Source organism: Marmota flaviventris, chromosome 18, assembly GCF_047511675.1.
Source record: "Marmota flaviventris isolate mMarFla1 chromosome 18, mMarFla1.hap1, whole genome shotgun sequence".
Lineage (NCBI taxonomy): Eukaryota > Metazoa > Chordata > Mammalia > Rodentia > Sciuridae > Marmota > Marmota flaviventris.
The window spans coordinates 4,616,734-4,630,856 of NC_092515.1; the positions used below are offsets into that span (position 1 = coordinate 4,616,734).

Consider the following 14,123-nt stretch of genomic DNA (forward strand, 5'->3'; position numbering starts at 1 on the left):
GAGTACAAAAAAAAAAAAAAAAAAAAGGCAACCGGCAGATAGTGTGTGTCATCTCGCTGGTAGCAATCAGGTTTGGTTTCTTTCTTTTTTTTTTTTTTTTTTAATTGCGATTGGTTTAATAGCATGAGGATTTGTACTAGAGGTAGAGAATAATTGTTTACTTAGAAAAAAACTATTTTGCGATTCTCAAGTTAACATGTGTAATCATTAATTACTTTATCATAAACATTTTGGCTTTAGAAAAATAGTTTTAGATGATTGATACAGAAGGTCACCACACAGTAAATATAAAAGACTCGTCTCATTTCCCTTTATAAGGTACTCTGACATACATTTGAACATTTTGGGAGAATATATTGTTATTGATTCCTAGGTACAGTTATGGTGATTTGAGATTTTTTCATTTTGCTCAGATGTGTTTTCTAACTTCTGTACAGGAATTTATTAGTTTTTGTAACTGGCCCACTGTAACACTGAGCAACATCTCCAGCCCTTTTAAATTTTATCCTGAAACAGGGATTCACTAAGTTGCCAGGGCTGGCCATGAACTTGAAGTCCACCTGCCTCAGCCTCCTGAATTGTTGAGATTATAGGCATATGCCACCACATCTAGCTTGTTTGATTTCTTAGCGTTATTATGTTCCCTCCAGGAAAGTTTATTTTAGAAATACAGTGTCCTGGGCTGGGGATATAGCTCAGATGGTAGAGTGCTTGCCTCACATGCATATGGCCCTGAGTTTGATCCCCACCAACATTAAAAAAAAGAAAAAAGAAATGCAGTATCCTAGAAAAAACAGAAACAACCCTGTAGTGTTCTAGACTTACAAATATATCTCCTTTCCATACACTGAAGTCCTGGCTCCAATTCCATCTGCCCAGAAAAGTCTTCCCTGAAAACTTACTAAAATACGCCTTTGAGTACAATCAATGAATGCACCAGACTTTATATTTCTTCCTAGTTTTTATCATCTCTAGTTTTTATCATCTGAATTGTGGAGGTTTTTGTTTGTTTTCTGGTGGTGCTGGGGATGGAACCCTCGACCTTGTACAGGTGAGGCAGGCACTCTACCAACTGTACTGTATCCCCAGCCCCCAGCTGAATTGCTTTGTGTGGATTCCATCTCCTCATAATCCATCAAGGCCATCACTTCACCTGCTTGGTTCTCTGATGTGTTCCCAGTGTTGACAACAAGGCCTGCAACATACAGAAGCTAACCACAATGAAACTCAAAGGAGGATCCACTCAACGTGGAATTGGGGACCAAATTCTACATGGCAGAGATGATTAGAGGACTCAGCATTTATAAGCTGGATTAAATAAACTTAATGATATCGAGGGAGATAAATGGAGAGAGAAAACAAGGTCCTTATTCCTAGGAAATCTAGAAATTTTTTCAAGCAGACTTATTTAAATTGATGTTCTGAAAAAGAGGAAATAATGGAAGGAAATGTATCATTGGGAATAAAATAAAAGCAACAAAAGAGTCAAATATCAAATATGGTAGGCTATGTGCCTTTGAATTTCAAAAATTGGGTTAAAACAAAAAAATTATCGTCTCATATGGTTTCTAGTAGATGTCAAGGTGTTGACAGACATTTGCATCATGGAAATGTAAGTTAAGGCCATGATTATATTCCACCACACACCCAATAAGGCTAACTCAGTGAAGTTCCAAGTGCTAGAAAGGACATGGGACAATGGAGTGCTCACACTTCATTAGTGGGGATGTATACAGCCACTGTGGAAAGTAGCTTGACAGTTTCTTATAAACACACACTTATGAACCAACGGTTGTGTTCTTCAGTGTTTATCGCAGAGACCTAAAAACTTAATGTTCACACAAAATTAGATACATAGCTGTTCACAGCATCTGAATTCATGACAGCAAAACAGTGGAAACTCAAACGTCTATCAACAGTGGAGAAACACCACGGTTCAGCCATACAAAATCCTACTAACACAACACACCCAACAACTTAGATGGATCTTAAAAGGCAATTTACTGAGTGAATAAAAGTTATATATGTTATGATTCTAATTTAATAGCATTCGTGAAATGACAACATTATGGAGGGAGGTTAAGTGATCGATGGTTGCTGTGGCTTTGCGTTGGGGGATGTGACATTTCCTAGTGTTGGCACAACAGTTTGGCATCCTAATTGTGGTGAACTTTTACATGTGGATATGTAAACAAAATTTTGTATATGTATACAAAATTCTTCAGAACTCTACACACCAAACCACACCATTTTAGCATATGCAAAAACTAGTAAGGTCCTGCCAGCTTGGTGGCACATGCCTGAAATCCCAGCAGCTCAAGAGGCTGAGGCAGGAAGAATTAGAGTTCAAAGCCAGCCTCAGCAAATATGAGGCACTTATAGCAACTCAGTGAGACCCTGCCTCTAAATACAAAATAGGGCTGGGGATGTGGCTCAGTGGTCAAGTGACCCTGGGTTCAAACACTGGTACGAAAAACAATAACTAGTAAAGTCCAAATAAGGTCTATAACTTATAGGCCTGGGATGTGGCTCAGTGATAAAATGCATGCTTAGTATGCACAAGGCCCTGGGTTTAATCTCTAGTACCAAAAAAAAAAAAAAAAAAAGCAATTATACTAATGTCATTTGAATTGGTTTTGTGTATTCTGGTTAAGATAATTGTCACTAAAGAAGCTGCATAAAGGCTACCCAGGAACATATATTTTGTAATTTCTTATGAATCTAAAATTCTTTCAAAACATTTTTTAGTAGAATCATATTTTGTAAATTACTTGATGCTACTTTAAACTTAAATATGAATTTACAGAATTAATATATTCCTTTTAAAGGACATCAATAGAGCCTAAGATATGCTTGAGTTAATTATATGATACAAGATGAGCACGTAACACTCCTGTATTGTATATATGCATTAAAATTAGTGATTAAAACACCTCACTTTAAAATTATGGATAGTTGATATTACTCAGGTTATCCTGTCTCAAAATGGACATCAAATATGATGACTTTAGACTTGTGATAGCCCTCCAATAGACATCATTTTCATGAGACTTCTTTACTACACTGATTTTCTGAATTTGCTAAAGCATTCTCTATTGCAAGGCATGGTGGTGCACGCCTGTAACCCCAGTGACTCCCAAGGCTAAGGCAGGAGGATTACGATGTCAGTCTCAGCAACTTAGTATGACCCTGACTCAAAAAAAATAAAAAGGGCTGGGGACACAGCTAGTGGTAAAGTGCCCCTGGGTTAAATCCCCAGAATCCACTCCACAAAAAGTCATTCTACATTTAATGTGTTGTTAAGTTTTATTTCTGTGTGCATTAATGACAGATATAAGAAGCAGAACATATTACTGAAATCTGCCCTATTCATTGCCATTTGAAATTCTTTCTTGTCCACAGTAAGATACCTGACAACTATTAAGGTTTTATTTCCAGGTAATGGCTTTCCTATGATCATTATGTTGCTACTATGTAGGAGTTCATTGATGGTCTCTTTTGATCACTAATGAGTTAAGAGTTTTTATTTTCTCATGGAAGGCCTTTCTAGTCTCTCTTTTATATTTATCTCATTATACACTTTTTTCAAGACTTTTCTGCCTTAAATGTATCAGAATGTTTTTCTGTTTATTTTCACATACTATGTGAGGTAATTACTGAAGGCACTAGTACATTCTCTGTATTCATTAAATTTTCACCCTATGCAAATTCCACAATCTCCCAATGGTGAAAATCTATGAACAGGTTGCTCTATGCTATATAATCATATGTGTTAGAAGCACAGTGATGTTTAATGAGTTCAAAGTACTAACACAGTTTGCCCCTACATGAGTTTGCTTATATGTAATGAGTTGAGATTCTGTGCAAAGAATTGCTACTGTCATATTTTTGATGAAGCCTGACAGGACAGCAAGGAACCCTAATAACTGAATGAGTAAAGTTTCTTCTTCCTTGTATGAATTCTTTGATGTACACTAGGTGCATCATATAATTTAAAGACTGATTCATGTTGAGGGCATTCCCATACTGAGTTAATATGGTCCATCTCCTGTGTAAATTCCTTCATGGATGAGATGGAAGGTGTATAAAACTTTTCCACCCTTATTCTACACAAAGAAGTCTATCCTATGTGAAATCTTGGAATGTTACACAAGACTTTTTCTACCTGAAGGCATTACCATGTTCATTATATTATTAGGGTTTGTTTCCATTATGTATTCGCTGATGTACGATGAGATTTCTCTTTGAAGAAAAGCCTTTCCCACATTCACTGCATACAAAGGGTTTCTCTCCAGTATGAGTTCGCTGGTGAACAACTAGGCGACTTTTCACAGTGAAGCCTTTACCACATTCATTACATGCATATGGTTTCTCTCCGGTATGAACTTGCTTGTGTAAACTGAGCTCGGTCTCCATGGAAAAGCCTTTTCCACATTCATTACATATGTAGGATTTCTCAGCTGTATGAGTTTGCTGATGTACAACAAGATAGCGTTTCATGGTGAAGCCTTTTCCGCATTCAGTGCATGTAAACGGTTTCTCACCAGTATGAGTCCGATGATGTACCACAAGATTGCTCTTGAAGGCAAAACCTTTTCCACATTGACTGCATATGTAGGGTTTCTCTCCAGTATGAGTTCGCTGATGTAACATCAGTCCACTATTCACAATGAACCCTTTCCCACATTCACTGCATTTGTAAGGTTTCTCTCCAGTATGAGTTCGCTGATGTACAATCAGTCGGCTCTTCAAGGGGAAGCCTTTCCCACATTCACTGCAGATGTAGGGTTTCTCTCCTGTATGAGTTCGCTGATGTATGATGAGCATGCTCTTCACAGTGAAGCCTTTTCCACATTCATTACATAGATAGGATTTCTCTACTGTATGGTTTCTCTGATGTACAATGAGATTACTCTTCCTGGGAAATCCTTTTCCGCATTCATTACACACATACGGTTTCTCTCCAGTATGAGTTCGCTGATGTTCAATCAGACGACTCTTCATAGTAAAGCCTTTCCCACACTCACTGCATATATATGGTTTCTCTCCTGTATGATTTCGCTGATGTATGATGACATAGTGCTTTGTGGTAAAGCCTTTCCCACATTCACTACAGATATAGGGTTTCTCTCCTGTATGAGTTCGCTGATGTATAATAAGCATGCTCTTCACAGTGAAGCCTTTTCCACACTCACTACACACATAGGACTTCTCTCCAGAATGGTTCCGCTGATGTACAATGAGATTACGCTTGCCCGGGAAGCCTTTTCCACATTCACTGCACGCATAGGGTTTCTCTCCAGTATGAGTTCGCTGATGTTCAATCAATCGGCTCTTCATAGTAAAGACTTTTCCACATTCACTGCATATACAGGACTTCTCTCTTTTATGAATTCTCTGATGTTCATTGAGCCTGGACTTTCTGGAGAATACTCTGGCACACATATTGCATCCATAGGGTTTCTCTCCTGTATGTACCCTCTCGTGATCAGTGAGCTGAGACTTCTTGAAGAAGGCTTTCCCACATTCACTGCACACATGGGTTTTCTCTATTTCATGGATTCTCTGATGCTTAATGACTTGGGACTTGTCACTAATGGGTTTTCCGCTTACAGGTAACTTAACTGCAGAATGGAATTCCTCATACGTCTCTTTCAGAAATGATTCCACATTTCCCTTAAATTTAGTAGAGTTCTTATTGCCATAGTTTTTGTTTTGGTTGACTAAACTTAAATTTGACTTCAAATTCCTTATATATACCTCAGTCCTATTATGATTTTCTTTGAAAGGAAAATGACTTTTGTTTTGAAGTTCATATTTTTTTATAATCTTCAGCATTCTTTGATGTTCTGAGTGACCCTGAAGATGATCAACTTTGTCATTTTCTAGGAAACAAGAGAACAATGAATCCTTCATAACTTCTGTGGAATATATCATAGAAGAGTACTTGCATGAGAGAAGCCCTAGGTTCAATACCCAGCACTGTAAGTTTAAAAAAAATGCATGGAGGAGATAAACTGAGGCAGACATAAATTATGACCTGGTTTGGACTAGAAGTGATACCGGATGCAAAACAGTCCTTTCTAGTTATGATAGTCAACAGAAGCAGACCTTTAAGGTCTACATGTGTAGAAAGAACTTTATAACATGCAAGATGCCACCAGCATGAACAGGATGGTGAGATGGTCCTTTTTTAAATACCTTTATTTTATTTATTTTTATGTGGTGCTGAGGACCAAACCCAGTGCCTCACACATGCTAGGCAAATGCTCCACCACTGAGCTACCACCCAACTCCAGCGAGATGGGTTTTTTGTGGAAGGAAGATGATTCCTTTCCTCAGAAACTGGAAAGCCACAGACCAGCTGCCATAGAGGAAAGTAAAACAGGTAGGACTAAAGTACATATTAGGCAATATTAAGCAAGATATCAATTGAGAGTCTCATTTAGAGAACAAAGAAAGCTCAATCATGGTACAAAGACCAAATTTAAAGATTAGAAAAACAGCACAATAAAACAGAAAAACTATTGAAGAACCCTCAGAATGGGGGAAAACAGCTAAGGAATCATCTAAATTCACAATAAGCTCAAATTATAGTGAGGACACGATATACATGGTGGGTCTGGATGTTCAGAAGAGGAACTGGTCATTCCCAATGGAACAGGAAAGCAGAAATCAGAAGACAGATGATGATTTCACAGATCTCTATATGGAACGAGGTCTGGAAGGTGGAATTCCAAAGAACAGGTAGAGACACTGTGACAGGTATAAAAAGGGGTAAGAGGAAAAAAGTAATTTAAAACGGCAGGGTGATAGAAGCCAAGGAACAAAATTAGGCAAACAAACAAAAAGCAAGATGAAATAGGCAAGTATCAGATCTCCAAAGACAACAAAAGGATATACTTCCCTCTCAAGACCTAAAAGAAACATTCTGAGATGGGGAAAGAGATCCATGCAAGCTGTGTTTCTGTATACTCAGATACCGATGTGTCTTTTTCTGACCAATTAGAATAAGATTCTGTGCTGAAACATCTTGCAGTTCTCACCTGGACAGATCCAAGTGTGCATTTCATCTTCTGTCCAAGGTTCTTCCCCTTGTTCCAACTTGGAAAGAGCATCTGGCTTGCTGGCTGGATACCCTGTTTGTGGGAAGTGAGAAAAGACTTGGACACAGCTATGGGGCTGAGATGTGTCAACATGGGAGAGGTTATGTTCAAGGATTAGACAGCTTTCCAAACTGCAAAGCAGAGGCTTTTCTCTCAGGAGCTAGCACATTAGACCCTCTTGTCTGGAACCAAGAATCTACCAGGAAAAAGCGCTACAGAGCTCTGGCTCATTAAGTAGCTATTAAAGGAAAAGCCACAGACTTGCACCCTCTGCGCTACACAGGGCAGCCATCCTCACCCACTGACACCAGATTGCTGTAGTTCTCCAACATCACGTCCCGGTACAGGTCCTTCTGCCCTGGGCCCAGGAGCTGCCACTCCTCCCGAGTGAATGCCACAGCCACATCCTCCAGTGTCAGCAACTCCTGTAATAACAGAACCCTAATTAATCTGAGGGTTGTTATTTACTGATTCACAAAGAATGAAAAGGAAGTTGTGCTGCTCATAATAATGTATATTGGCTGAATATATAAGCCTACTGTATTTTTAATACATAGTCATAGAATCAATCTCCAGATATTCTACAACTGTGCAGTGAGCTATTCACCCAACCAAGTATAAGGTTTCATAACATGCACCATTAACTCATTAAAAACAAATTTTATGTACAATTTTTCATTTCAGCATCTATTGACAATCAGAATATTAAATACTGCTGTGGATGTGGCTCACTGGGTAGAGTGTTTGCCTGACCTGCCCCAAACCCTGGGTTCAACCCCAATACCACAAAAATGAAAGAAAGAAAAATTAAATGCTGGTGACATCCAGACATATACTATAGATTTCTGTATGTGAGTCTTCCTGACTAACACCAGAGTAAAACATGGAAGAGATGCCAGAACTTCAGGACACTATATAAGTGTTTAATTACAGAATGCAACAACAACAACAAAAAGAAATATACATCAAGTATAAGAATTGTTATAGACTGATCAAATTTGAAAAAATTATTTTTTTGAAAACATACGTATTAAATACATGTATACATAAGAATGCACCCCCTCACACACACACACACACCCCTATATATCCAGATATCTGCTTATAGAAAGGTTAAATTAGAACAAACTGAAAAGATAATGAACTGGAATGTGCATTTTAAAAAATAAATAATCAGCTGGGTACAGTTGTACTCATCTATAATTCCAGGAACTTGGCGGCTGAGGCAGAAAGATCTCAAATTGAAGGCCAGCCTCAGCAACTTAGCAAGGTCCTAAGCAACTTAGCAAGACCCCGTTTCAAAATTATTTAAAAAAAAAAAAAGGGCTGGGGATGTGGTTCAGTGGTTAAGGGCCTTGGATTTTATCCTTGGAATCAAAATAAATAAATAAATAACCAAAAATGAAGCAGAAAGCCAAGCGTGGTGGTGTGCACCTGTCGTCTCAGCTTCTTGGGAAGCCAAGGTGGGAGGGCTTTATGAGCCCACAAGTTTAAGGCCAGCAGAGACACAAAAGGCAAATTTAACAAATATGGAGAACAGTGAGACATAAACCTACACATAATTCATACTCAAATAGAAAAAATATACAAAGATCTGAAGAGTAAGCAATTTTCAGAACTGATAAAACATGCCACAACCAGAGTTAGTTATATTAACCGCAAAGCCAAGCCAGAAATCTGCATTTAGGTATCAGATAGAAACTACGTAACACTAATGCAAATGTAAAATTATGACAACACTAGAAAAACATTACTACAAAGAAAAGATAACATGTACTGACAGGTGACTTCTCCACAAATACGGTGCAATCCAGAGAAGTGTACAGTAGCCTCTTCATGTGGCAAAGCAGCCTAGCCCTGACTGCCGCTGGAGAAGGAACTGGGACCTGCTTGTCCACTACTGCATTCTTCTGTCTCAACATGGCTTGCAATCATAGAGCAGTATGGGAAATTGAGATGGGGAAGCCTAGGGGGAACCGAAGACATTTTATCCCAATGTCATTGCAGAGATTATTACACAGAAAAGAAAGAAGACTTGGTAGAGGCCGCAAAAACTTCTTTTAAAGAGATGAAATCTTGCAATGTTGTCCAAGCTGGCCTCAAATGACACTCTCTCTTACCTCGGCCTCCTAAGCAGCTGGGACTACAAGTCACTGTCCCTGGTTTAAGGCTACAATTTTTTCCCTCAGTACTGGGAATTAAGCCCAAGACACTCTACCACTGAACTACATCCCAGCCCTTTTTACTTCTTTATTTTTTTTATTTTGAGTTAGAGTCTTCCTAAGTTGCCAATCATCCTACTTCAGCCTCCCAAGTCGCCAGGATTACAGGTGTGTGGCACCACACCCAAGGAGGCTGCAAGTTCTTTGTTTTTAAGCTATAGGTGGACACAATAACTTTATTTTATTTAACTTTCCTCTTTTTTTAATGTGGTGCTGAGGCTCAAACCCAGTGTCTCACACATGCCAGGAAAGTGCCCTACCACTGAGCAACAACCCCAGTCTCTGGAAGTTCTTAACGCTGCTGTTCTTATCACATTCTGAATTATTTCACATGAAACAAATCCCCTTAGAAAATACACAAGCCAAAAATCATATAAACAACCCCTATTAAGCTAAGAAAAAAAGATTTTTAATATACAAATAAGAATAGGCATTTCACAAAAGAAAAAAGTCCTAACCAACAAATATACAAAAGACTTCAATTCTACATGTAACAAGGAAAATGAAAATAAGGAAAATGTAAAATAAGGAAAAAGAATATTAGGACACTCAGAAGAAGATTGAAAATTATGTTTTTTCTTTGCTTCTTTCTTTCATTTTTTTTTTTTTTTTTTTTTTTTTTTGTGTGTGTGTGTGTGTGTGATACTAGGGATTGAACCCAGGGTTGCTCTCTACAACTAAACTATCACCAGCCCTTTTTATTTATTTTATTTTGAGATAAGGTCTTATCTAAGTTTCCCAGTCTGGCCTTGAATTTGTGACCTTGTGTGCCACCACACTATGAGCAATGAAACTTGGTAACATCATTAAGTATTACTTAAGGCATGGATGACACCACATATCACTTATTGTATAGTAGGCACTCATCTAAATGCTTTACTTACATTAACTCATATTTTGTAGTCTGAGTATAATCAAATATAATTTTATATGGTGAACATTCTTCATTTGATCGCAGCTGTTATTCCTTTACATCTTTAAATTATACCATTGTAGACCAATAGGTTATTTTCTTTTGAGTATGATCCCATTGGTGCACAAATTTACCATTGGTGCAAATTTAATACATGTGCTTATGTACACAAACATGTACATAAATATACACATATTTGTAAACATACATACATATGTAGACAAAACACACGTTTAGTGACAGTTAAGTAAGTACCAAACATTTGCTAAACCAGTATGAGGAACTTAGGAAATTACAATGCAGTTAGGGAATTTTTTTTTTTCTTTCAGATGAGGGTGGACTCACTACACGGTCCAGGCTGACATTGAACTCCTGTGCTCAATTGATTATTCCACCTCAGCCTTCTGAGTAACTGGGACTTCACCCCCTTGCCCAGCTGAAGAGAGTATTTACTTTCTGTTAATACATATGTCAGTGTTGAAATTTTGTTCTCTAAAATGTATATGATATTTAGTTACAAAAAATAAAAGTAGGTAAGAAATTTGGAAGTAGAGCGTTCTGTATGTTGAGATGACAAACACTGAAGAACCCAACAACTCAGGCATTTATCAAACAATATTTCTTAAAACTCCCAAATGCTAAATCTGTACTTAAACACCAGTTCAGCTACCTGTTCAGGACAGGTGAACCCTTTCCATTTCCAAGGCCTTTCTTTATTCCTGGATAAACTGAGTCCTCTGAGTGGCCTTACTTTGATGCCTTCATAAATTGTGTTCCCAGTTAGCTTGGTCTATTCCCACAAGAGTCTCTGAGGAACCTTACCATAAACAATAGAAAACATACCCTTGTGTATATATAAGAATACTGTTCAGTGTCCACCCATCACCTCTAGAAAGACTATCAAATTTTTCCTAATACCTGAATGCCATGAAACAGTGACATCAGGGATGATGCTGGGGCTCAGTGGCAGAGTGCTTTGCTAGACTGCATGAGGTACTGGGTTTGATCCCCAGCACCACATTAAAAAAAAAAAAAAAAAAAAAAAAAAGAACATACTCTGTCCATCCACAACTAAAAAATAGAAAAACAAAACCAGTGACATCATCCCCCCAGAACCGGTCTGCTTACTCCTCGCAACCACTGTTTCTTATAACTCAGCGCCATTCCCCTGTGGTGGTGGCTGTCAGGGCTGAAGGCACGAGCTGACAGTTAACGCCACCACGATATCCTTTTGATTCACACATGTCATTCCACCAGTCACTTAGTGGGAATCATAAGAACATCAGAGTCCCACGATGCCATGATGTTGGAGTTAAAAGAGTCAAACTTGATTTCTCTCTAGACACTTTCTGATGATTAAAAAATCACAGGCATTTACAAATCTATGAGCAAATATAAGGCAGTCTGAATAGAACAAGAAAAAGTCACCTGAACACTGCTCATTTTCTTCTGTGGGGGTAAGTGGCTAACTTCCGCGTGTGCCCCGATGTCCTGGTGAGCAGTCCCCGTCATCAGGAGGGGTGTCCAGTCCGGGATGCCTCTTCCTTTCGTCCTGCTGCAGGGCCTGCGGGGTGGAGAGCGCGACGCCTCTCACGGTCCGTTCTCTAGCACTCAGCTCAGCTCCCGGCCCGAATCCCGTTCTCCGGGGGACTCTCAGCCCGCCTGCGGCTGCGTGGGATAACTCCGCGTTCCCGAGGAGGCGACCACGGGGACCCGGCCGCAGGGGCAGACGGCGGCCTAGTGCCTGCACCCCGACCTCAACAGGAAAGCGAGGCGCACGCCGAGGAAGGACGGAGAAAGGCCAAGAGCCGCGGACACACGTCCGAAGCCCAGCTCACCGGGTCACTCACGCCCACAGGAACCTGACGGCGGACACTCGGCGACCGCGACCCACAAGAGGTCAAAAAACTCCACACTGCAGCGCCCTGAGCCTTCCTCCGCCCCTCAGCCCGGCTCCCGGGCGACCGGAGGTGGCCGCTCGGCGCCAGGCTGAGCGCCGGACCCGCGCCCGCCCGCGTCCTCGGCAACCTGCCCGGGCCGGACCTCCTGCCCGCAGGCGGAGCGCCCGCAGCCCTGCCCCAGGGCCTCCCGGCAGCCGCCGGCTCCGCCTTCCAATGTCCGACGTACGGAGCCCGCCCGCCGGCGGCGCCGGGAACGCTCCCTTCTCACCCTCTCAAGGACCCCACACCGACCGACAAGGGCCAGAACTTACTTCCCCGAACTTCCTGCGCTTCCGTTCCCCCTTGAAAAGACTAAGGCCGGCGGCCGCGGCGTTTCCATGGAGAACTGACCGCGGACCGCGAGCTTCCGGCTCTATCCTGTGACGTCAGGATCCGCGCCGCAGCCGCCAGGTGCCCTGGGCCCCGCCATCTTTGGACACTTTCCGTACAGCTTCCGGGACCCGCTGGCGCGGCTGCGACCGTCTCCAGGCAGAGCGCTTAGGCCCTGGACGGGAATGGAGAGTGTCAGAGGCTCGAGCTCACACAAGGCAAGCACGGCTATGGGCAGCTCTTCTCCACGGACGACACGCAGCCCAAACCTGGAAGGTCTGGCCGGCGCTTTCCCGAAGGCGCCGCTTCCGCCCCCCGGGGCCATGGCGGCCGGCGGGATCTTCAAAGGGCTTTAGGGCGCCTCAGTCACCATTTCTGACGCGATCGCTTCCGAGGCCGTGTGAGACCGTGCTGGCCCGGAGCTGGCGGTGCCGTTAGGGAGCGACCTGGGGGTCCCGCCGCAGGGGAGCGGCTCCGGGGACCTCCGGTGGTGGGTCTCCGACTTCCCCGGCTCAGATGGGCCTCCTCGGTGGATCCACCCGACTCGCCCGTTCACACTGCCTGCCTGTCTTGACGCTGGCTTCACCGGGACTCCACCTAGGAGAGGGCGAGGACTCTAGAAAACAGGGACGCGGGAGGTGGTTTAGGGGACACAGAAACGTGTATTTTCATTTGATACCAACTGGGAATTATGTTTGCAGTCATCAGCGGCACAGGCCTCTAGTCCACCTGTTAGGCTAGCCTCAGTGACCCAGTGAGACCTGGGCTCAAAAAATTAACTAACTAAAAAGTACTGGGGGGCATGTTGCTCAGCTGGTAAAGCAACCTGGATTCAATCCCCAGTACTAGGAAACAGGGAGGGAGAGAGAGACGTCTGGGGAGTCAGCTCGGTGTAGAGGGCTTGGGGAGCATTCCTGAGGCCCCACCGAAGAAAGTGGGGAGAAGGCAAAGATGGACCGATTACAGCAAAGAACCAAGATTTCAGTCATGCAAATATTCCGACTTCTGGTTTGGAAAAGCCCACCAAGGGTAACCAAATATGGATTATACAGATCAGAAAAATAAGCAGGACACTTGTTTCAGAAATCGCATCGAAGAGGCAAGTCAGAGTATCAAATCGGCACGTTCATTTGAGCTCATCTGCGATATTTTTAATATCTGTGATATTCTACTTCTAAAATGTACTCATTCTACTTCTAAAATGTACTCATTTTCTTCCTGCTGTAGTAATTTTCCCACAGTTCTGACCTCATGTTTGGGGGACACTTATTTTCAATATCCAACCTTTGTCTGTCTGTGGACGCATTCTTTTATGTTCCTCAAGAGGGAAAGATGAACGCAGCATCCTTTGGGAAGTGTGAATGCGGTGGGGACCACGTGCAGGTCTCTAGGAGTAGCTGTGCATCCGAACGGGAAAGGAACTGACCTCCACGATCTACACGCTGAACCTATACAGATGCCCACATCTAAACTAGTCCCATTTCTATGTCCTTAAAACACTGACCCCTCACCTTGCCAGTGACAGCATCCACCCTTGGAGGAGGAAAGCCTTGGTGCTGGGCAGGGGGATCCTATGGTCTCCTTGGTTGATTCCTTCTCGCTGGCTCCTGGA

The 14,123-nt window shown here is 41.9% G+C and overlaps 1 protein-coding gene across 3 annotated transcripts; it reads right to left on the reverse strand.

The window, feature by feature from the left end:
- Window positions 1-1,982: 1,982 nt before the first annotated feature.
- Window positions 1,983-12,817, reverse strand: LOC114080053 (zinc finger protein 432). Of its 3 annotated transcripts, none has more exons than XM_027921584.2 (5): window positions 12,454-12,810; window positions 11,670-11,805; window positions 7,405-7,531; window positions 7,047-7,139; window positions 1,983-5,885 (listed from the first exon to the last, which is right to left on the reverse strand). In XM_027921584.2, the coding sequence occupies exons 1-5, from the start codon at window positions 12,519-12,521 to the stop codon at window positions 4,195-4,197; spliced, it is 2,115 nt and encodes a 704-aa protein (XP_027777385.2). In that variant the 5' UTR covers window positions 12,522-12,810; the 3' UTR covers window positions 1,983-4,194. The 3 variants fall into 3 exon arrangements, with proteins under 3 accessions (XP_027777385.2, XP_071460446.1, XP_071460447.1); XM_071604345.1 differs by lacking the exon at window positions 12,454-12,810 and adding an exon at window positions 12,080-12,273; XM_071604346.1 differs by lacking the exon at window positions 1,983-5,885 and adding an exon at window positions 6,326-6,756 and having other exon boundaries at window positions 12,454-12,817.
- Between the last annotated feature and the right edge of the window lie 1,306 nt (window positions 12,818-14,123).

Coding starts and splice junctions, on each gene's coding strand:
- LOC114080053 (XM_027921584.2), bottom strand. CDS start 12,521: ATGGAAACGCCGCGGCCGCCGGCCTTAGTCTTTTCAAGGGGGAACGGA. Junction 7,140..7,404: donor CAGCAATCTGGTGTCAGTGG/GTGAGGATGGCT, acceptor TCCCACAAACAG/GGTATCCAGCCAGCAAGCCA. Junction 5,886..7,046: donor GCACACTTGGATCTGTCCAG/GTGAGAACTGCA, acceptor CTTGTTTCCTAG/AAAATGACAAAGTTGATCAT.